The following is a 25727-nucleotide window of genomic DNA, read 5'->3' as shown; positions in this document are numbered from 1 at the left end:
CATCAAAAGTTTTTGTTAATAAGGATAAAAATTTCTTCAAAGTGAGAAATCTTGTCATTCTCTATTATTCTAGTCATAGTCATAAAAATTGAAGTGAAAATGGGTTTTTAAAATGGATTTGACATAGAGCATTATAATAGAAAAATTAATTTAATTAAACAAACTCAGCAATTTGATAAAAAATGCATGTGAAAAAGTAATTGATATAAAGCTTAAAATAATTAGCTTATAGTTATATCTAAAAAAATGTTTTAGACATATTGTTATTAAGGTAGATTAAAATACCGAATAAAATAATTTATTGTCCCAAATTAAATTATTTTAAAATTATAAAATAAATTGACTTAATTAAAAAAAATCAATCTCGCTGACCAACATTCACACATGATACAACTAATAGGTCGAACCGTTATTATTTATTTTTTTTAATTTTCTTTTGCAAAGATGAACTATAATATAGATATTTCAGGTAAATGGGCTACAACTGGGCCTCGTGTGGTGTTGGTTTGTACGCACTGGGTTCATTTCTTAGACGAAACTAACAAATAATAATAAAAAAACAAACTATTTACGTGATCTCCTCGCCTCGCCACATTCACCGCTCGGTTCCTCTCCGGTCTCGGGCCGCCCAAAGACCCGAACTACTTGTCCTCCCTTCCCCCCTCGGACATAGCAACCGAGGCAATCTCAGTTAGGGCTCGCTCGAACTCTCGGTCTCCATCCATGGAGCCAGGGGTCGGCGATGCCCCAGCCTCCGAAGTCCTCGATCCCGAGCACAACGAACTGTCACCGCGCCGCCCACTACTGGTGCCGGGCGATGACTGTGGCGATGTGGTGCCTTCCGACGCCTACGAGACGGTCGAATCCCACCTATTGGGCTCTCTCTTCAACCTTACGCCCGCTTTCGAGCCGACTGAGCTGAGCTGTGACGCCTTCGATGGGGAAGATGCCCTGCCGACAAGCGCAGAGACGGCCGCTGACCTCGATGGCTCTGCAGTCGAGCAAGCTTATGCTTTTGAGCCGGTGGATTCGGTTGAGCCGATCCATCAGGACACAGTGGGTTTGGGAGTCGAGGCGTCCGCCGCTCCGGCTCCCGTGAAGCGGAAGCGCGGGCGTCCACCGAAGGTTCTCGGCGGCGGGAGGAAGGCTACGGTGCCAAAGAAGAAGGACGAGGAGGAAGTGTGTTTTATATGCTTTGATGGTGGTAACCTCGTGGTTTGTGATCGTAGGTGGGTTTATCTGGTTCTCCTCTCTCTTGGTGTTTTATCTAAATTCTTCAAGTTATTTTTTGTTATTGTTAGTTGATCGGAATTACTCTCTTTATACTAGGGGCTGTCCTAAAGTATATCACCCCGCCTGCATCCACCGGGATGAATCCTTCTTTCGTCCACGGAGTCGTTGGAATTGTGGTATGTTTACATTCGTGCTGTTAAGCTATGCAGGATGTGGAATATTCCTTTTCAGTTCCTAAGTGTTTCTTGTTAGAAAGATTCACTCCATTGTGGTTTCACTAGACAAGCACCCTTTAATCCCTTTATATCATCAATTCAGTTTCTTGTTCTTTATTTCTTCACCTTCAACTCATTGTTTTTTGTATTTGAAGTTTTTTCCACCTCTACTGAATTTTTCAGTAGCAGCTATATGCTTGAATGACACAGATCAATGCACCATCAACGATATACCACCCAAACATTGACAAGCCATTGTGCCAAGTTGATCTGCTATTTGTGCCTATAGGCACTAGTTCTGATACCACTTTCTTATGAGTTTATTGTTTCTAATGAACTTTATGCTAAAACAAGGTAAATCAACTCTATCACCAAGCGGGATGCCAACATGAATGTGGCAATTTGAGATAGGAATTGTGCTCACAGCTTTTGTGAAGTTTTTTGGCAGTGTTCAAGATCATTATTCTGTGATAGTGTTGAACCCATGACACATTGGGTTACTTTTGACTGGTTTCGTTTGATATACATTTTAGGTTGGACTTAAATATGACTTCATAAATACTATACCAAAGGTGTGAGTGAACATAGGCAATCTTTAATTTATCACTAATGTTTAGATTTGATTTGAGGCTACATAAGTTCTGCTATCAATTTAGGTTGAACCGCACCTTAGTTTTGGCAATACAATCAAAACTTGAATAAGTTCTGCTATCAGTTTAGGTTGAACCTAACCTTGGTTATGCTATCATTATTTATGCCATATTTTCAACTTATTGCTCTATTTATGGCTAACTTATACCTCTGATTATGGCGGATTCCATTAAGCTAATGCCATACCATGCTGGTTTTTTTACATATCCAAAGTTTGATTTCCTGTATCTGGAAGATTGTGTTTTGCCCTCATGTTGGATCTTGTTTTGGTTTGTAGGGTGGCATATATGCAGCATCTGTCAAAAGGCTGTCACTTACATGTGCTATACCTGTACATATTCTGTATGCAAAGCTTGCATTAGTCGAGCTAATTTTTTCAGTGTTCGGGGCCAAAAGGGATTCTGTGAGACCTGCTACAAGACTATAATGTTAATAGAATCAAATGAAGAAGCTAATGAGGAAAAGGTTTGCCTTCTTTAGTCACTCACACATTCTTTTCTTTTTGGAGTTTGAACTTGTGAACCTATTACGGTTTTTAAGTCAAATTAGATGCAATCATCAGGGCTCAGGCTGATGTTTATGGAACATCATTGTTCCTCCTTATCTTCAATTATGTCAAATGTTTTTTGGGCTTTAGGTTGTATATGATAGTGGTTTGTATTGTTAGTTTGCTAAAGATTGTACAAAGTGATGATTTCAGTTGAATATTGATGTTGGAGCAATATCTTGTTTTTAGTATGAAAGGATACAGAAAACTAGATCACGAAGAAAAAAAAATTATATGGTCCTTAAAGGAGGAAACTTTTACTTGGTTCCTCAACGCACAGGAATCTCACCATGTGCTGTTAGTGCAGCACCAATATCATGCGCACAAATGATGGCTAGATTTGTCTTGTTTGTTCAGCAATACAGTTGATGACTGTATGTGCGGACTTAATCTATTTTACTAAAAGCATTATGTGTTCCAAGTTCCTTTTGAATCTAAAAACTACCCTTTATTTCTTGAGTATTTGGTGTTTGTGCTATGAAAAGGCGTTGAGTCAGGAAAAAAAACTATTTTGTACTAGATACATACAATGAAGATTACAACATTACCAGTCCATACAAGAAGTGTTTAAGACAACACAAAAGTGGTCTTCCGCCGGTACAAGTTAACAATAGACATATAGATGGCATCTATATTCACAAATCTAATAATGCTGAAGCTCATGGATGGGCCAACCATCTTCCTAAGCTATTATGCACATTACTTTTTGCACGATGTATCATGCTCTTGTCGTTGCATGAGATAATCAATACGAAACTTGTTATAGAAGTGTGGTGTTTGATTGACCCAATTCATGGCGAGAGTGTCATGCTTGGTCGTGCAAAGTCCAGATTTGTAATGACCATGCATTTGTGGTTTAATTGCATAATGCTATCCACATTCGTGTCACGGTCAATTAGAGAAATATCATCTAACTTCTTCACCATTAAACAATTCAATCTGATCTAGAAAGTTAGAAAGTCGATGGCCAAAGAAGTGATTTGTGCCACTCTGGCCCTATGGAGTGGCTTTCTAAATCTACCAAGCTATGCCTAACAGGAGTCTCTAATCATTATAAATTATTTTCTAATCTTCACATCATATTATTTCTTTTGAACAACAAACTCATGTGGTTGTTCTACAAATATTGGTGTCTAAACAAAAAAAAATCTAACTTATATAAATCAATTTAATTTGTTTTTGGATTTTTTAGAATAGTTTGGCTTTGCTTGCATGGAATGCTTTATATAATTATGTTTTCTTTTCTTAGTGACAAACAAAATCACATTTAAAGGCCAATATTCTATTGGTAGCTTAGTCTAAATTGGATTTGTTTTTACTTAATCTGTTTTCTTTCAAAAAAAAAAAATTATCAAGAATTTTCCCCATCTCATGTAGGTTAATTGTATGTTCCAACAAAGACAAGTGGGCTAATCACTAATTTAGATATAATCTGAGTCACATGAGAAGAAGTGTAAAGTAGGTCCCTAATCTTAGTTTAATTTGTTGCAGCCTATATATATATATATATATATTAGTTACCATATTATTGGTATAAATTAGTTAATAGATATATGTTAATTAGGCTAATTTGTCAATTAGCCAAATTATAGTTTCCTTGAAATAGATCCCTTATTTGTATATAAAAGTGTCTTACTTTTCAATAAAGGGGTGAATTCTTTTTATCTTAATTAACATGGTATCAGAGCCAGGTTACACGAGAGTAATCATCGACAAAAGTAACAAAATACCTAAAACCAAATTTAGATAGAACATGACAAAGACTCCAAATATCGGAATGAACTAATTCAAAAGGAATAGTAGCACGTTTATTTACTTTAGGACTTGAACTAAGACAGTGATGCTTTGCAAACTAACATGACTCACAATCTAATGAAGACACCTTACCATACTATGAACAAAGTTTTTTGAGCAAACGTAGAGATAGATGTCCCAACCTTCAATGGGCCTCGAACGGAGAAGTGATACTTGAGCCAACAAAAGAATGAGAGCGGTGAGTCAAGACTGTAGAGGCCTCCAGACTTATGTCTTTTACCAATGATCTTCTTTGTCAAAAGATTCTGAAATAAATAATGATTAGGAAGAAATGAGATGCAACAGTTAAGATTACGAGTTGGTTGATTGACAGAGAGCAAATTAAAGGATAAATTAGGTAAATGTAAGACACAAGATAGAGAAAGCAAAGAAGTATGATTGATAGTGCCAAACTCACGGACACAAGATAGAGACCCATCAGTTAAAGTAACAGTAGGAGTGTTAACTTTGGACTGAAAAGTGGAAAATAGACTAGAATTACTTGTCATATGATCTATGACACTAGAATCAATGATCCATTTGGAAGAGGAGGAAAAAAGACATGCATTTTCTTTACTTGAATCAACAATAACATTGACAGAGGAAGATGAAAACTTGAGTGATTCTTGATATTTTGAGAATTTGATAAATTCATCTGAGAAATAAAGACCGATTTATCAGAGGCATCATTAGTGGATGCAATATGGGCTAAGTGCTTCTACTGATTTTTATAGCTTTCTACACACAAACTTTGTATGACCTGATTTACGACACTAGTTGCATATAATACTACCTGAATTTGGTGTTCAAGTTTCAAAGTCACGTGAGCCACCTCTGTTTCCACTGTGACTAATTGGTCTTCCAGGCATATGTTTAGTATTGCGACTCACCAAAGCACCACTCAGCGAAATGAGTGTAGTATTTTCTGTACGAAGAACATAACGAAATACATCTTATAAGATGAGACCTCAGAACCAAAGAGAACTTGTGACTTGGTAGATTCGAAGTTAGGAGATAACCAGCAAGAGAGCTCATAATAGTCATATGCTCTCGTTGGCATTGTTGAACCATCAGGGCTAAAGGGAAAAAAAATATTAAGCTCCTCATATGTTTTCTTGAATGTCATAAAATAATTGATGAGAGGTTTATCTTATTTTTCTACACGATAAATTGCTTTACAAATCTCATACATGCGAGAGAGATTTCCTTTCTCAGAATATAGAAATTTCAAGTAATCTATTAGTTCTTTAACAAATTCACAATGATTGATCAAACCTATTACCTCATTATCAATACAATTCCGAATCTGAAGGAACAAGTGAAGGAACAAGTGAGCATCTTCTCTAAGCCATGTTTGCTTTGAATCATCTTGAGGAGGGTCATTAGTCAAATGACTATTTTTATCAATACTTCGTAAATAAAGATGAACCGTCTTACTCCAATCCGAATAGTTCAAACTATTTAGCTTATAGTCCGTGATTTTAGACATCACTGGTACCATATCCGTCACAAAAGAAGGCTTATTTTCAGCCATAAAATTTTATCCCAAAAGAAGTCAAATAAAAGAGGAAGGAAGACTTCTCTGATTTCTGCCAAAGAAAGTCCAAGGCGCTGCTATGGCTGCTAGAAGAGGAGAGCAGTGAAACTTCTCTGTTTTGTTAGCTTTTCTGGCTGCGCACGGCGTCGGTGACCAAAGAAACTACATCCAGGGAGGGCAGTGATAGCAGCTGCTCGATGATGAGAACATCGACTGCTGCTGCTCACTGGAGCTTTAGGCGTGGTATCTCTAAAGCCACCTGGAGATGTGGGCGGCGATCAAGCTTTGTTGGATGTTGACATAGGTGGAGAGCACTTGTGCTTTTGGTCAAAGAGGTTGTGCGCGCCAAAGAACTTCTTTTCGAAGGGATGCCCAATGAGGTGGAAGACGTTGATAGACAGCTTGTGCGATAGCTCGATGAAGCACACGAAGATAACAAAGTGGTTGACTAGGAAGTTAGTGCAGACATCGAGGTAGCAGGAGAAAGTGAAGCAGCTTGGCGCGCCCAGAAGACGGGTTGATGCGCAGGTGTATGAGGCGAATGAACAAGGGAAGAAGGGGCGGCGGTGGCTGACTTTGTTGAACGCAAACAAATCTACGGGTCCAGAGGATAACGTCGAACGCAACACTAAAACGAAATTGCAAACTGCTAGAAAGGATCAAAGTGGTGCAGCAAAGAGGTGGGAGGCGGTGCCGTCGAGAGAAGGAAGAGAGCTCAGACGGCGCCGTTAAGAGAAGGAAGAGAGTCGGTGGTCGTCGAGAGATGGAAAAGAACCGGTGGGAGGCGGCTTTTGACACGGACAGAACAAAGCAGCGACGCAAACCCTAATTTTGCACCGATACCACTAAATTAGATCTTAAGTCTTTGAAGTGTATCTTCCTTGGTTATTCTCATCTTCATGAAGGTTATAGGTGTTATTGTCCTAGTTTTAACAAATATCTTATCTCAATTTACCTTCAGGGAAGACATACCTTATTTTCTATCCTCACCGATTCTGACTCATCAAAGGGAGGATGATGATTTGTTGGTATATCCTATCATACCCTCTGCACTTGTCCCGGAATTGTCTCCTCTCAAACCTCCTATTATTCAAGTCTGCTCCAGATGTCACCTTCGAGATTCATGTCTTGCACCTACTATGTCATCAGATCGGTCCCGAGTGATGATTTTCCTATTGCATTACGCAAAGGTAAACGACATTGTACTTATCCTCCTTCTTTTGTTTCTTATAACGGCTTGTCATCTTCCTCTTGTTCTTTTATTGCTTCACTTGATTCTGTCTCTATTCCTAAGAATGTGCGTGAGGCAATATCTGATCCTGGTTGGAGAGAAGCAATGATAGAAGAAATGAATGCTTTAGATGATGATATTTGGGACTTGGTTGATCTACCTTCAAGGAACCGGACTATTGGATGCAAATGAGTATTCACAGTTAAAGTTAATCCGAATGGATCAATTGCCACATTAAAAGCATGTCTTGTCGTTAAAGGATATGCTCAGATTTATGGGGTGAATTATTCTGACGCTTTTTCTCTTGTTGCAAAGTTGATATCTGTTTGATTATTTATTTCAATGGTCGCTATCCATCATTGGCCTTTTCATCAACTTGATATCAAGAAAATCACTTTTCTTCACGGTGTTCTTCAGGAGGAGGTGTATATGGAGCAACCTCCTGGTTTTGTTGCTTAGGGGGAGTCAGGGTAAGTTTGTCGTCGTTGAAAATCTTTGTATGGTTTGAAACAGAGTCCTTGGTTTGGAAAGTTTATTCAAATTATTGAAAAATTTGATATGACGAAAAACAAGTCTAATCATTCTGTGCTCTACAAATAGTCAGAAGCTGGTATCATTCTATTAGTTATTTATGTGGATGATATTGTTATCACTAGAAATGATACTATGGTAATCTTATTTCTTAAATCTTTCATTCATATTCAGCTTTATACGAAAGACTTGAGGTACTAAAGTTTTTTTTTGGATGTTGAAGTTATGAGGAGTAAAAAAGGTATATTTTTATCTCAGAGAAAATATGTTCTCGACTTATTAATTGAAACAGGAAAATTGGGAGCAAAGCTTTGTAGTACTTCAATGACTCAGAACATATGTCTCACAGGAGATGGAAAACTATTTGAGCATCCTGAGAGATATCTAAGGTTGGCTGGGAAGTTGAATTACCTTACCGTGACTCGTCCAAATATTGCATATTTAGTTAGTGTTGTTAGTTAGTTTATGTCATCTCCAACCGTTCATCATTGGGCAGTATTAGAGTAAATTTTGAAGGGAGCACCCGGATGGGGTATCGTATATAAAAATCATGGGTGCACTCATATTGAATATTTTTCATATGCAGATTGAGTATGTTCTAAAATTGATAAAAGATTTATTTCAGTTATTGTATCTTTGTTGGAGGAAATTTAGTCTCATGGAAGAGAAAAAAGTAAAACGTATGATCTAGTATAGAGTCAGAATATAGGACCATGACACAACCCCATGTGCGAGATAATATGGATATATCAACTTCTGACTGAAGTAGAACTTAAAATTTCAGTGCTAGCTAAACTATGGTGTGATAACTAAGCTGCTCTTCATATTGCATCGAATCCTGTGTGTTATGAGCGAACTAAGCTCAATGAAATTCATTGTCATTTTGTTCGTGAGAAAATTTAATAAAATTTGATTTTTACCAGATGTGAAGACTGGAGAACAACTTGGGGACATCTTCACAAGTTACCATATTTATATATATTAGTTACTGTATTATTGGTACATATTAGTTAATAGATATATGTTAATTAGGTTAATTTGTCAATTAACCTAATTATAATTTCCTTAAAATAGATCCCTTTTTATATATAAAGCTGTCTTACTTTTTGATAAACGGGTGAATTCTTTTTATCTTAATTAACACAGCCCAATGAACTTTACGGCAATCCACCTTGCTGTTGCAATTAGCATTGCTGTCACATTTTTGATGGTATTAACCAGTACATAGCCCATCTTGGATGGTTCCATCCATGACTAGTCGAGATGAGAAAATTTTCTCCATATATCATCCTTAATTTTTGTCTACTGTTTAGGGTAGCAGATAACATACTATAAAAAGACTAGTAAGAAAAAGAGAAGAAATAACAACTAAAGTACTACTTAACAACAAAGAGGTCTGACTCCAAAGTAAGGGTAACATGACGCCAAAGTAAGGGTGACAGTTTGTGTGGTAAATAGGTCGTGCCACTTGTGTCAATATAAAAATATAAAAGGAAACATAAAACTAATTACATATTCTTTTTAAATTCATTTTATAGTTTATGTTTTTAAATCAATTTTATAGTCTACGATTGATTAAACTTTTAATGAGGATTTTTTAAAAATAGCTTAAGTTATAAAAGGTCAATTTGTGTCATTAATTTATATATTTATGTCGTGTCACTTCCCCTTTTAGGTTTTTTCTTTGTATTTTGGGTTAATTCTGGCCATATCATCTTATTGGATTATGTATGATATTGCCAACTCTATATCAAAATTAAAAAAAAAAAAAAAAAAAAATCAAATGTACCCATATTTAATACTATCTTGTAAGTATTTTGAGTTTGTTTCAATTCAAGTCTGATTCTCAATGATTGACCAAAGGATACTTATATCAAAATGTATCCATATCCTATACTATGGTGTACTTATATTGAGTTTGTTTCAGTTATTTCAATTCAAGTCTAACTCTCATTGATTGACCAAAGTATATTTATGAACATGTGGATAAATTAGTTCCAATACTAGACATCTTAGGAGCATTATTTAGCTTAAATTAAATCAATAGTTGTTAATAACTCATCTAAGCTTATAAAGTGCTTTTATTACCCCACAATTCTTTGTGTGAATTTAAGCTAGGGTGCCACAATTTCTCCTACTGAAGATCTTAGAATCTTCCCCTTGTTAAGGCTTTACATTTGTCAATTTTCAAATCCAACTAACAACCCTCAATCATCACTAATCAGCAAGATGTGAAAATCAGTAGTATGTAATTGTTTCATTGTCACATTGGCAATATTTTTTAAACATTGCGCCTGCCTTGGATATTAGGCCTTATTAAAATAAATTTCAACAACCCGCCTAATTGAGAGAATTAACCCATTAACTTTGTTAGGCTTTACAACTGGTCCAAAATGCATAAGCTCGAATTAGTAAGAGTTCCAGTGGGACTAAAATATGGTGTCACAGTCCCATAGTACACCATTTTTCCACTGGGTTGGAATTTCAACTCTCCTAGGATATTCAAATTCCATTTCACATTGTGTCAGGTCTAAGTCCATGTTTTTCAGGGGTGGTTTGAAGTTCTGGGAATAAGCAAGTGGAGACAAGGAAATGTGCATTGGCTTGGCCATGCAGAGAGCCAGATTGGGTGTGCTATGGTTGAGCAAGGATGATTAAATCAAAGTTGTGTCCGAGTGATATAATGGGGCCAATTTTCATTAGCAGGTGTAGCCAGTAAATTTTCCTGGGCAATTGGAAGCTTATGATGGACGAGATGGGGAGGAAAAAAAATGGGAGGTGAGTGCTATTGGCCTTTTGTTGTCAGGATCTTAGGTCGGAGAAACTTAGGATATTCATTATTTGGACTACAAGGATGTGTATCTGGATGATCAGGCTAATGATTGAGGCCCTGTCCGTGTGGACGACCTCAGATTAAAGCTGCGCTATGGATCATAGGTTGGATGCATAGCTATGATCCCATGTGAAGATCACTCTTTTAGGGATATTTGATAGATGAAAACAAATCTGCAGCTCACCTTATATATCAAAAATGGTTCCAATATAGACAATTAGGATCATTTGCATTTAGATTCTAATGTTAATGCTCATTTCATTTAAATTCTTATCCTCAACAAAACTTGTGCCAATGACATGATGTTATGAAATATGTGCACTGATTTTTACAGCCAGTTAAAGTGATGATTTAGAGCACTTGAGTGGAAAACATCATCTCTTTACTCCAGTATTTTGTTTAAAGTATTTTCTTTATTTTGTGGCAGATCAGAGTAGACTTTGATGACAAGAGTAGCTGGGAATATTTGTTCAAAGTGTATTGGTTAACTCTCAAAGGAAAAGTATCACTCACAATCGAAGAGCTTAGTAATGCTAGAAGTTCATGGAAAGGATCTGGTACTTGTTTGTGTAAAGATGAAACATTTGACAAATTATATGATGCTAATGGTGACCAAGAAGCCTGCTCTGATGACTCTTCCAAACATTGCCAAAACATTTCTCTAAGGAAAAGAGTTGGGAGGGGTTCTAAAAGGTCGGTTGATAAAGAACATCCTGCCAAAGGCATTGAGAGGGAGAAGGAATTTTTTTCTGAAGACAATAGATGGGCTTCGCCAGCACTCTTAGAATTTGTAGCACACATGAAGGATGGTGACAATTCTGTTCTTTCTCAATTTGATGTTCAAGCCCTTTTATTGAAATACATAAAGCAAAATAACCTTCGCGATCCTCGAAAAAAAAGTCAAATTGTTTGTGATGAAAGACTAAAAAATTTGTTTGGTAAAGAACGTGTTGGACACTTTGAGATGTTAAAGCTCTTGGAGTCTCACTTTTTAATTAAAGAGGCTCACCAGATTGGTACTGATGACAACCAAGGAGCTATGGATTCTGATTGTGGTCAAATGGATGATGAAGAATACAGTAATCTCACAAATATTGGTTCTGATAAACGACAGAAAAATCGTAGAAGATTTGGAGAGAGAGAACTTCAGTCCAATCTTGATGATTATGCAGCAATAGATGTCCATAACATCAATCTTGTTTATCTACGTCGAAATTTGATGGAGGATTTAATTGATGATGCCAAATTCACTGAGAAGGTTGTTGGCTCTTTTGTTAGAATAAGGATTCCAGCTGCAGGTCAAAAGCAAGAGATGTATAGGCTTGTTCAAGTTATTGGTAAGGTTTATTGATCAAAGCTTCCAGTCAGTTCAAAGTCTTCTATCCTTAGAATCATGTTTTCTATATACAGGCACACATTTAGTTTCTGAAAAATACAAAGTGGGCAAGAAATCAACAGACATTGCATTGGATATTTTAAATTTAAACAAGATGGAGTCTTCATCCATTGATGCCATCTCAAACCAGGATTTTACAGAGGTTGGAAGTTTAAAAAAGTTGATTTTCTTTTTTATGCTTGCCTAAATATGCATTTTGAAGGTGCCTTTTTATGCTATATACATCATACAAGAAATCATAAAAACTTAGGGTGCGTTTGGTTTATTTGCATTTTCATTTCATTTTCCAGAAAATCGCATTTTCTCATTTTTCAGAAAATGATTTTTCTGCGTTTTTCGTTTTCTTAGAAAATTCTCTCTTTTTTTTTTAAATGAACATGGAAAATGCAAACCAAACGCGTTTTCCATTTTCTCAGAAAATGAAAATAGAAAATAACATGAAAAATACAAACCAAACACCCCCTTACTTTTTTATTTTTTGTTGTTTGTACAAATTGCAAATTTGTCATCAACAAATACCATTTCTTAAAGGAGGACTTCACTAGAGGACCTGTGCTATGGTCTAAAGTTTTGATTTAATTTTTGAGTTTGGGATTGCTACAAAAGGGATCAAAGATAAAAGTTTTAAAATGTTGTTATTTACTCGGCTATAAGAAATAAGGCTTGTTATTAGGTTTATGATATGTGCATCTGTGAATTGGTTCCTTATAGTATTGATTTAAATTCAATGTATGGACAGTGACGTACCTGATTGTTTAAGTTAATAGAACTAAACTACAGCATCATTTGGGCCTATACTTGAATATATAAAAATACATTTTCTTGGCATGGGAGTTTTCCTGGTACTTGATGTAAATATTGACCACATGGATAAGGTGTTTGTCTCTTTGATGCAGCACAATTATAAAAACCAGATCAGGTCTGCCAAATCAGAAAAAATTGGACCAGAGGTCCGTATGCAATTAGATTGGATTTAGTATTGACCTGAGTAAAAACCCGTTAAACTAGGCAACCAGCCAAGTTTCACTAATCTGAGAGAACTGGAATGATTTTTTTTTTCATTGCCCTTAGAATTCGTCAAATATCCATTTATCTGTTATAATATTAGATAGGCAGAGTTCACTTTACAATTTTAATCTAACACTGACACAACATCAGTAAAAAAAAAAAATCCCTAGTTTTTACAGTTGTAAGTCTTCTGTCCGCTCCCGACCCTGAGTCCTCAATGGTTAGATGTCTCCATCTCTGGCAACCTTTGTTGTAATTGGTTATTCTAGTTTTTTTTAATCAATACTTGTTCTTAGGTCCTAATAAATTAATTATTTATATTGATCACTGTGTTAGACATGATTTCCTTTATTAAAATTTAGGGTTTATTGTAATAAATTATGCAATTGGACCAGTTAATCAGGGGTAGTTTGACCAGTTAGCTTGCCTGGGTCTATTCCTGGTTCAACATGCAGTTTGATCAATTAGTCCACTGGCTCAACTAGTGAGCCAATGACTCAAAAGTTTTTCTGGTTCAATTTTGGCAAGGTTTAAACGCATTCAATTTGTTGCAAAACAAATTTCAAATAGAATAGGATTAATTATAAATCTATCTACTGAGGGGTAGCATCTTTTTAGGCAAAGAATCCTGACAAGTTTCCCCGTTTAAAATGGTATCCGAGTGCGATTGCCTGTTCCTTCTCTCCAGATTTCTTGTGCCCTTGTTCTCGGTTGCGGCCACTGAACAAATCCCCAACCTGCTGATCTCCTGCAGCTTTTCTTCTGGATTTCATCCTTTCCCCACAGAATCCAGCTGTTTTCCATTAAAAGTTTTCCAGATTTCAAGCATCTCCAGATTCAGTTTTGTTCTAGATCTTTCCTAGATTCTCAAATCTGCTCTCACATTTACTTCCAATACCTGCTGTGTTTCCCAGAAATACGCAGAATGTATTTCTGTTTCCTTTTCTATTTAATGTGTTCAGAACTGATCCAGAAGCTCTGTACAGAAATCTTCTGTGTTTCTCTTTGAAAACAGAATCAGTTTTTTCTGACTTGCTTAGAGAAGTCTGTTTTCTGCAGAATCTGTTTTCTGCAGAATCATCCTTGAGACAGAAGACAAATCAGATCAGAATCTGTTCTGCCTACTAATCAGCTTTCTGGTGCTTCACTCTGCAAAATTTGCTCTGACTTTGTTTAAACGGAATTTTCCCCACATTTAAATTATAATCAACATTGTTCACTGCAAGAAAGTCACTCATCTTGCTGCAGTTTATCCTCTAAACTAATAGAATTGTTAGTGTGTTTACTTTTTACTATTGGTATTATAGGTTATATTAAACAATGAAGCTTTATTTATTTTTCTTAATTATTTGGTTTCATAAATGATGTGTGGATAGATAATTAACACAACAATCTTATTATCTGACTTGGAGACATGCACACCACCTTAAGAAACAATTCCACTGGCAATGATTATATCACGATTGAATGCAACAGTGGAGCCATGCCGTAATCAATATTTTACTAGTGGATACATTGATACTTCAATGTGTTCAAAACTCCTTTAAGAAATCTATCATGCAATGAAGGAATTTAATGTCAAAAAAAAAAAATGTCAAATGCAAACAATAATTACAAGATGAAAAGTTTAATGGACAAGCTTATTAATTTGAAGGATATGACAATGAGATCATAGATGATCATAATTTCTAGTTGCTCTTTGCACCTTCCGAGTTAGACACAATGTAACAAATATAGCATAGTTATGACACAAGGAGTGTTAATGGAACTTGTTCAGGTGTTGCATTAATATTGGAGAGGAGTGCAAGTGTTCATGTTCTTGCATTGCATGGCATTGTGACATTGGTCATTTCTTTCCTTCTATGGGAAGGAGCCATGGGAATATTGTCAATATTGATTATTGATTTGATGACCTTCTGACTAGACTAGTAAGCTAGTAAGCTGACCAAGATTAATGAGGCTTATACAAAGTAGAAGAAGAAATCCATCATTCACATTGTTCAAGGCATTACTGCTTTTTTTTTTTTTTCTAGTTCAATTGAATTACATCTAATGGAACAAATAATATGTACCATTGTAGCATGATGCCCAATATTAAAGTCTAGGTTTGGTATCCATCACCTAAGTGTGTATGAAATTTCTAGTCCAGATCTAGATGAACAAGTGGAGGAGATCAAGACATGAATATTATCATGTTAAAAGCAATGGAGCATATAAGGCTTATGCTAATGTGCAATACTTGACAAGACCAACACGGATAAGGATCATTAACTTTCTATTATACTGCAATGCCATGTTTCGAGTCGCGGAAATAATCTCTTGCAAATGCAAGGTAAGACTGTGTATAATAGACCTAATGTGGTCCGATCCTTCCTTGAACCCTGCATTGTCAAGAATTTCGTGTACTGGATTGCCCTTTAGAAGGTTAATATTTTATAATCTATTGATGCAATTGCAAAATATTATGATGTATCTTACATATATAACATAACAAATGGTGTAATTTGAGAGAAGTGCAGACGACAGTGCAGGTGGATATTGACAACAATGTCAAGTTAAAGAGGGATAGAGAGTTGATGGTGTAGGAACGTCAGACAATGTTCTAGTCACTATGTATAACACATTATATTGATTTGATTATGACAGACAATGCTAAAGTTGATAAAGTGAAAAAGATGGTGTAGAAAACGTAATTGTTAATAAAATTCATTTGTAACCATCAATGATTAGTGAGAAAATTTATTGATTGGGAGATTCTAGAATCAAGAATAACTAGGTTTACAACTCACTCCTGTTGAAATTATTTTCTGAAAAAAGGTCAAATTAACAACTATTTACTTTTGAGGACTAGGAAATGTCTTGGTGTTCTAGTCCTATGAGGGTAGGGAGACACAAAATGTATTCTATCTGCAACATTTACATTTTAATCATTTTTATAGTGATAGAGTCCTTTGTTCTGCTCAAGTTTGAAATGGACAAGAAACTGCAAGTGAGCAATATCTATCACTTAATTCACAAAGCAATTGAGGATTGAGGAAATCAAGAGGTATTTAGGTAAATTAAATAATTAATAATATTAAAATTGATGTATCGGATGAATAAAGATATTATGCAGATATGCAAAAGACTAAATGGTCTTACAGGTTGCGTTTTGAACCATCATGTAAATGGATTGTGCTAAATTTCATCAACCCTACATCTCTGTCTGGTGATATGAAATGTCGTAAATCTCTTTTGGTGATGCTTTATTTCGTATTGTAATGTTAAACGTATCTGCCCTTTCCCTCTGTAAATCGAGGAACGAGTAACCAGAGTGAATAATGCATTTAGCTTGCTAAAGTCATTTGTCATTTACCGATCATAATTTGATATTTGTTCTTCTAACTCATGGTATTCTTATGTTTTCAGGAGGAATGCAGACGTTTGAGGCAGAGCATAAAATGTGGCTTGATTAGAAGATTGACTGTGGTAAGATGTGTCATTTAGGCTAGTAGTTCAGGATCATTTGGTTTCCTAATTCAATTTCTGAATGTGTTTTCCATTTTCAATGCTAAAGGGGGATCTTTTAACAAAAGTCAAAGCTATACAAGAAGTGAGAGTTAAAGATGTGGGTAAATCAGCAAAAAATATTATTAACTGAAAGTTTTCTGTTGATGATTCCTGAGCACTTGCATGGTTCATGAATCTTATTGTTGATCTGCAGTGGTTAGCAAGTGAGAGAATGCGACTCAGTCATCTTCGTGATCGAGCAAGTGATTTAGGCAGGAGAAAAGAATATCCTTTTAGATCAAATGTTTTTGGTGTTTTACTCCCTTCTAATAAGGTTTTGCTTCAGACGTTGTGAAATTATGACAAATCTATAGAGGACAAGGAAGATAAAAAAAGACTTAACAATAATAAAATAAGATAAAATTTATTTGAATATAGATAATGTTATAGTAGGGGATAGAGTCTAATGATATAGATGGATTCATATAACCGATCCCATCTAGTAGGATTAGACTTGATGGTGGTGGTGGTTGTTGTTGTTCTAATAAGGTTTTGCTAGATTAACTAAAATCTACCAATTTTTTATATTCTTTTGTGTTGAACTATTTGTTAGAATTTCTTGTTTCAGGTATATTGAATTTTGGTGATTTCAGTTTGAACAATATTTTTTTTAGGCAAGCAATTCTTTTTGATGACCTGCTTGCTTGTTCTTGCTCTTATACTCCAATTTTCTATTCCAGAAGATTTATGAATTGTTTTTTCTCACCAATCAATGATGAGAATGGTTCTGCTTGTATATGTAATTTGATTGCTTGGAGATTTTATCTTTAATATGACTCACAGGTGAAATATGAGGTATATAGTAGTTTGTGCTTTATTGTCAATGATCATTCATTTGTGATTCACGATGGAAGATTAATTGGTGAGTGGGGACCACTGAAATAAAAACCACGTAAAAGCCCCGTTTTCTTATAACCCTTCCCTCTCTCCCCTCTTACCTTCTTGTGTCTTAAGCCTCTTTCATAGGTCGTTCACATATAACCCTATAAGCTATAATTTATTGTGCAGTGTAGCCTCCACCACCAATATCTTTGTGGAATCATGTGATAGATGTAGCATTCTCATTGTTAGTGATGATAAGCTATTTTCATTGCCTTTCTACTTGTCTCTTCCAAAAAAGAAAATAAATTTGTGCATAAAGACAGTAACATCATTTTTGTTTATGTTCTATGGTCTAGCTACAAACACCTTGTACATGCTTGCTTGGTTTAGCTTGTGATTTGATTCCCCCTGTTGGTTAATTTTATTTTAGCTCATTAGTTTCTGAACTAATTTTAGTATGCTATTTTTGTTGTTTTTGTTGTATTTGTATATAACCTTTCATTTGATGTTTTGGTTGATCATTGTCCTTTTAGGCTAAGGAAAATTTTATTATACTCTGGTATGATTTGCCATACTTTATGGATCAAGTATTGGACGATTAAGAAGTGACATTTGGAAAAGGTTAATGTAATATAGATAAAAATGCTTTAGATGGATGGTGAAGTCCCTATATAGGATAAAATAATAAATGCTGACATTCGAGAAGAGTGCTATTTTAATAGATGATAAAATGGAAAAAAAAGATAGGGATGTCAAGAACATGTTCAAAGTAGATGACTAAGTTCTATAGTTAGAAATCGTGAATCAATTAGGGTTTGTTAGGGACCAATTTGTGTATTTAAGGGCCTTTTTGTAAATATACAAATAAAAAAAAGCAGCCCAGTGCACAAAGCTCCCGCTATGCAGTACCCGACTTTTTGCAAGAGGCTGTTTCCAGGATTCAAACCCATGATCTTTTGGTCACAAAGCAACAATTTTACCGTTGCGCCATGGCTCCCCTTCTTTTGTAAATATACAAATCATGGAGATTAAATGAAAATGATAACGGGAGGTGATCAATGAATGTCATGAGCTGGATCCACTCTGCACTTTATGGACAAACCTCACTTTCAGAAATTAGAACCCTTCCAAAAATTTAGGTCTCATAAAACTTTTCATTAAATTGCATTTTCTAGACACAAGAATTCAATATCAATATAAACAAAAGGAAAATGAGTTATGAGTATCAAATTCCAGGTTAGGATCCAATCAAATTATGATGAAAGCAAAAGTCTATTCATTTGGGGTAATCAAAGTCAAGTAAGAAAGTTTCATCAATAGTCAACCTACCTTTAATACAAAACATCAGAAATCATCAATTAGAAAGGTAAGAATTAATTTACTAGATCCAAAGGTGGCAAATCCATGAAGGAATTATGCTGAACCCAATGAATTAGAGGCTTGGCGAATCATGCTGAAGCTTGGGACACGTTTCAGTGAACAGACACCGACTGAAAGTGGGAACTATTGTTGCTACATCTTAACTAAGCTAAAATTATAGGGGTTTACATCAGTTTGCAGTGTTGATGATAGGGCTTGGGGAAGTGCGAGGTGTTTGCGGTGGTGAGGGGTTGACAATTCTAGTAGGGCTTGGCAAGGAGCGAGGAGTTCATGGTGGTGATTGGGCTTCTGAAAAGAATCAATGATGGGTATAGAATTTTGAGTGATGTTGTCCAAGATTTAGCCATCTTTGGGTGTCATGCCCAACAACTCGATAGGCATTGAGAATTCCCCTTCCCTTTATGCCTCCTTGGACAACTCTACTCGGTTCGACACGTAGACTACTCTGACATGTGACTTCTTGGATACTCGAATTCAGATAATTATTTGTACTGTTTAGCCATCTTGCCGTTTTTTCAAGTGTTCTAACAATAAGGGACGAAGAAGTGATGCAAATTGCGTCTTGACCTAGGGTCCTATGGTGGAGTGCCCATCTCACTAGTTGCAACTTGATGAGGTGGTGCTGAACTTGTTGATAGGGAGGCCATTGATGACTACCATCTGATGTTGTGTGGTGTTGGATGGAGGCTACGTTAAGTGGTATGTCTATGTGGATCAGTGTAGTGTCTGTTGATCTGGTACTTTGGCATGACTTGTAACTGAGGGCGGTATGGATATATGACTACTTCTGAACCTTGCTTGTCATGTGGCACATTTTTATGGTTTGACGTTGAGTAACTTTGTTCCATTTCTTCCCAAGGCCTACGACTCTTGGAGATAGGGCTGCAAATGAGTCAAGCCAAACCAAGCTTTGTGTTTGTTCCTCAAGATTGTTCGGTAAGCTAATTGAGTCGAACCAAGTCTAAAATTAGTCCGGCTGTTGAAATAGTTGTTCAAGATCGATTCATTTAGATGTTATCGAGCTCTTAATTTAGGTTTGGTTGAATTATTTCATTGTTAAGCATGTTTGGTTGGTTAGCAAGCTTCATATTACAAGCTTTGAGAGGTTCTTTGTTTATTTATAGGTATATTTATTTTATAAGAACTCTGTTGATGAACATGATTCACAAGTTTTGTTTGTTGACATATTTCACAAATAGTGCACAATATCCTCTCACAAGCATTAATGAGTTGAACATATATATATTCAAGATTCTTCATTTGCTTAGTAAAATGTTTTAGCTTGTTCATTTAATTGATATTATGTTGAACAAAGATAAACAAGTTCTTGGCAAGGAACATTTGGTTCATTTACCGTCCTCGGAGCTAGGGTTTCTCTTCGCTACGTAAGATATTTTTCTCATTACAGTAATTCAAATATACAATTGGTTTGGCTTTTGGGGTTTTTCTTAAAAGAAGAAGTGGACCTAGTCATTATTTCCTCCTCTGCTTTGTAATATATCTGATTGTTGTTGACATATTTGTCCACATCAACTACATTGCTAAAGTCACCTTCCATTATTTTGTTGAAATATCCATAACTATTTCTACGCTCAGAGAGTGCATTGAGAAGTTGCAGATTTTGGACACACCTGAGGAACACCAGCGTCGACTTGGTGAAATTTCACAAATACATGTTGATCCACATATGGATCCCACTTATGAATCTCCTGAAGAAACATATGATAAGGAAGAAGGTATTTTCTCCTGCATTATTGGTGAACTTTTATCAGCTTTTACCCTATTAAACTGCTAGGTCGATAACATTCCTCAGTATTTGTTGATGTGCTCCCATTATGCAGATAGATTTAACAGGTCCAGTGTTCCTTTATCTCTTAAGAGAGGAAGGAATTTATTATCTCCTAGTAGAGAATCAATTTCAAGTTACCAATTGAATGAGGCGACAAGAACCTTAAGCACTGATCGGATATCAAACAAAAATCATAGACCTGAAGATGCAGCAGATAAGATTGCATATAATCATGCAGTGAAACACGATGCCACTGTTTGGAACAGTACCCAACTTGAAACTAAAGTAGAAAACTCTTATAATGCTGCTTCTGAAACTGTGATCAGATCTTTAGGTGTTTCTGTGTCACAATATGGCAGTGAGCATGACAAAGTGTGGCATTATCAAGATCCATCTGGAAAAATCCAGGGACCCTTTTCAATTTTGCAGTTGCGCAAATGGAGTTCCACTGGGTTTTTCCCACCAGATCTTAGGGTATGGCTAGCATCCAAAAATCAAGAATCCATGTTATTGACTGATGCACTGCTGAAATTCCAGACTTGTTCACAACAAAATTCTCAAACTGCTAATCTTACCCAGTCTCCAAGTTTTTCAGGTGCAGCTAATAGTGGACATAACTGGGATGTGGGTTTGAGACCGCCACTTGCAGATATCCAGCAAAATGATCACCATTCGAATGCAAATCAGAATGATGTGACTGTATCTGCTGCTGGGATCAATGTGACAAACGTTGATAAACAGGTTCTTCAGGTATCTAATTACACTGAGCAAAACAGGGAACTCATTACTCAGGGAAGGGTTGGAGCCTCTACATGTGTCTGGGAATCTTCAGCAGATATAAATACTTGGTTCGACCAACATGTAAGTTATAATATCCCAGACCCAAAACCAAGTCTTTCTCCTCCCTCAAGTAGAAGTCCGTACAATTCTCCAGCCTATCAAAGCATAGGAATGCAAGTAGAAAATGCTGAAAGATGGAGTAGGAACCAGGACAACAGGAGTTCCTGGAATTCAATTAGGACTAGACCCATAATACCTACTGGTCAGGGTTATGAAGGTCAATATCCTAGTCAGAGCCCCCCTTTAAGCCAAAAATCCCATCAGGTTTCTCAACTCTACCAACAAATTCAATCACCCAATAATCCTAGAAGTCACTGGGAAAATGATGGATACAGCCCACCTACTCCCACTCTGCAGCCAAGTAGTAGCTGGACAAGTCATCAAGCACATACTATGCCACCGTCTGCATCTGTTACTTCTATTCATACAGTACGCAACAGCTGGAATGCTATACCAAGTGCTCAGTTGCATCAATTAGGCACCAACACTATGGACACCAAGGTTAGTGTTCCATTAGTGGATGCTGTTGGTGGATGGAGTCCAAAGTCATCACTGAATGCCCTTGATCAATATGCAGAGCCAAAAGGCTGGGTCTCAGAGTCTGCTACACCAATATCAGCTGCTGATACCAACCTGGATCTTGGCAAAATGGATAATTTGAGTAATTCATCACTGGGCAATCAGCAGAAAAAGCATTTATCTCATCCAATTTCTTCAAGTGCTTCATTTAGGAAACACAGCCAATTTTTTGAAAGTTCATGTCCTAGCCCAACTCCAAGTAGTGAGGAACATGGCTCCTCTTTTCCAATAGATGACTCTGATTCTCACAGGGATGGACCCACAGAAGATGCAGATGTACAGAGTCCTGTTGTTACTGTTCCTGCATCAGGATCATTAAATAGAATTAGTCCTTGCCTTTCTGCTGAGATAGATGGCATACAAGCCTCCATGAAAGTCCAGGCTGAAATGACAAATAAGATTACTGAGATTGAAAGGTTGGCTTCGCTGTCTTATGAGTCAGAGAACAAACAGCCTTCTCTTGAACAGACAGATGACAAGGTGCAAAACCTCACTCCAATTAGGAGGGCGGCATATAAACCTGATGCATTAGACAATGATTCAGTTCAGAAATCAGAAGCATTGACAGATCCCAAACTAGCACCTGAAGTGACAAAAGACCAGGATAATCTTGATTATTTTGGCACAAATGTTGCATTTTCAGGGAATAAATTGGATCAAATGGAAACTGAAAATCCAGAATACTTCTCTGGCCTTGCCCACATTGATACAAAGGGCATTGAGTTGGCATCACCTTATACCACACCAACCTCTGGACCATATGAATGGAATGCTGCTGTTGATTCTGCCTCTGGGAAGAACCAAAGTGACATATTGGTTTCTTCGGTTGATTTTCTTCCTCCACTATCTCCAACTATAACAGACATGTTTGCTGAACCTAAGTCATCAGGAAACACTGCTTGTGAGATGGCTGATGATTCTGCTGACAACAGTTGGGAGATAGCCCCACATTGCCCAAGAATTGGAGCAGGAGCTCATGGAGCTGGACCTGGTATGGTCAGTGGAGTGATAGTTCAAGAGAAAACCAATGTGGCTTGGGGAACTGCAGAACAGACAACCACTGAAACCGGTTGGACTACGCCCACAATGAAAAATGCTGCTGATACAAGCACATGTTGGGCAAAAATGGCAGTGAGGGACTCAAGAGAAGCCTTGAATACTCAAGGCAACCTAAACATCAATACTGGCTGGGGAGCACCTCAAAAAACCAATCCTGGGTGGGAACCAAGAATGAAGATAAGCTCTGGTGCAGAATCTGGCTGGGTACTCCCAGGATATATACATCAGAATGAAAATGCCAACTCTAGTGGGGGAACATTTCACGGAAGCAAGAGTGCTAGCTGGAGTTCAGCAAACATATACCATGAGAATGTGGACCTTCAGAAAAGACATGGTGGGGATAGATACCATGAAGGCAGTGATTCAGGTTATAGTGGCAGATGTAATTCACAAACCCGGAATTATTTTGGTGGAGCTGGAGGGCCTGCACGACCTCTGAGAGGACAAGGGCAGAGAGGGGTGTGCAAGTTCTATGAGAGTGGGCATTGCAAGAAGGGTGCATTGTGCAATTACCTGCATCCAGGAGAGTAAAATTTTGCTTCCCACCTTGTCATTCCAGTTTTTGTACAGTTAAACTAATGGCGCTGTGCTGATGTATACCATCAAAAGTCTTGCTTGTATTAAGTTCAATTTCCAGAATAGTTCTTGAAGCAGCAGCCGTTCAATATGAGTACTGGATCTTTGTAATATAGTTGGCTAGGCACATGATTAGGATGAGCTAGCCATGTTCTGTTTATGTTGTAGACGGTCAGTATAATTTTAACTTGTTATGACCACCAACCAACAGGATGACTTGCAGGTTTTAATTGTCTGGGTTGTGTCCACAACTAGTCATCCTAGGTTTCAACAACACATTAGTTGCTGCACTATTCTAAAGAATGAGAATGAGGCCCCACGGGGTTATCTCGGCTGGTAAAGGCGTGGAAGTTTGCCACTGAGAACATGGGTTCGAGTCCGCAGGGCAACGGGGATTTATTCCCTATCCCTGTGCAAAAAAGTCTCGGCCCACTGCGTACTTGCCACCGAGCTACCGTGATTTACCTCCCTCGTGATGACCCTGGGCAGGGTGCGGCGGGGGCCCTGAGGGCGAGGGTTTCGCCTTTTGCCACTATTCTAAAGAATGAGCCAGCTGAATTGAGTGTATGAAGGATTACATATTTCTATGATACTTTATCCTCCAAAGAATGAGTCAGGTGAATTGAGTGTATCAAGGATTATATATTTCTATTATACTTTATCCTCCACAGAATTTACATTTTAGGTAAGTTGATTAAGTCAAGTGAATTAAATGGACTAGACTGTTTGAGTGAGGTAAGGAGTTGAACATATTGTGCAAGCGGGTAAGTAGGCTAGGTTTATTTGAAGAGATTGATGAATTGAGCAAATTGGGTTTATTTGAAGAGATTGATGAATTGAGCAAATTGGGTGAGCTGAAGCAAAATACACTAATTGAGTGGAATAGGCTGATCGATTAGGTCTAGTGAGTCAAAACATAGGCGAGTTAGATGGTTCAAACAAGCTAAGGTAGATTATGCAAAGTAGATAGATTAGACGAGTTGAATTATCCATTGTCATTAATGGGCTGAACAGGTTGAATGTTAGAAATTGGGCAAATCATATGGAACTACTCAGATGGAAAGAGACAAATGGGTCAAGGCAGCTACATGGAACCAGTGAGGTTAGTTGATTATGCTTACCAACTTGGTTGAGCAAAGTAAGATAAATGGGGAGGACAATTAGGTTGGGCAAGCCTGAGTGGATTATACACTTCAACTACAATATTTTTAAAAAGTTTGTTATTTCTTAGTGCCCAAAACATTGTAAGATAACATATACCTTTGTTTTGAATGTTCTAAAAAAAAATTCAGGTAATATAGCTCTCAATTGATTGAATATACATAATTCGAATGTTAGAATTCAATTGGTGCATTTCATCCCTATAGGTACTCCAATATTAAAAAAAGCTTTCATGTATTATTGGTTTGGAAAGATTATTCCCCATGTAGATCCTTACATCTAAGAAAGACATCAGTTATTATATATTTGCCTTTTGCCTCCAAAAAAGGGTTTTCATAATCCCTTATTCTCCTTTCACTAAGAAAGGGATTTGTTGGAAGAACATCATAATAGAAGGAAACAAGTGCCCTTGGATTCCATTGCTATGATTAAGTGTGAAGCTTAAATCAATCTCTCTACTCTAATTTGCTAGGCTTTTCTTTTAGCCAATCTTTCCTTCATAGGTCCATGTGGTCTTAGTCTACCTTTTATATAGATACCCCTTGGCCTAGCACATAATTATAATTAAAAATGAAAATTTCCATCACTGAGGAACTTTCCCCACTTTGTTTTTTTTTTAAAAAAAAACAAATTACATGAAAACGACCTTCTTATAAAGAATTAACTTCCCCAGGCACTTTGCTTGAACTCCAGGTTTGGATCAGCATGCTCGGTGACGATTGATGAAATGCACTCCATCAAGTTGTCAACTTTATCAAGCAGCAACATTACATTAAATAGTTTTCCTGTGCCTTTTCTATCTTATCTTCTCCCACTCCAATCAAAACGTAATGATTGCCATTTTTTTTATCCCGACGAGTGGTCGGTACTCAGATGGTAAATTGTCACGTGAAAACAAAGATTGAACTCCAGAGAAATAAATTTTAGAATAAAATCTCTTCCATATAAAAAGACATCGCTCAATTACCATGATTTACATCCCTCCCAAAAGCTTGG

The 25727-nt window shown here is 36.8% G+C and overlaps 1 protein-coding gene across 1 annotated transcript; it reads left to right on the top strand.

Moving 5' to 3' along the window:
• The first annotated feature begins 583 nt into the window (after nt 1–583).
• LOC122014769 (zinc finger CCCH domain-containing protein 19-like) lies at nt 584–23778 on the top strand. The gene is made up of 10 exons (XM_042571188.1): nt 584–1229; nt 1330–1409; nt 2377–2564; nt 11000–11909; nt 11983–12110; nt 16385–16444; nt 16533–16583; nt 16680–16750; nt 20318–20463; nt 20569–23778. Exons 1-10 carry the CDS (start codon nt 724–726, stop codon nt 23523–23525), a joined length of 5097 nt encoding a protein of 1698 aa, XP_042427122.1. The 5' UTR covers nt 584–723; the 3' UTR covers nt 23526–23778.
• The last annotated feature ends 1949 nt before the right edge of the window (nt 23779–25727 follow it).

Source organism: Zingiber officinale, chromosome 8B (genome assembly GCF_018446385.1).
Source record: "Zingiber officinale cultivar Zhangliang chromosome 8B, Zo_v1.1, whole genome shotgun sequence".
NCBI lineage: Eukaryota > Viridiplantae > Streptophyta > Magnoliopsida > Zingiberales > Zingiberaceae > Zingiber > Zingiber officinale.
Note: the sequence above shows the minus strand (reverse complement) of the source record. Positions and strands in the feature narration are given on the sequence as shown.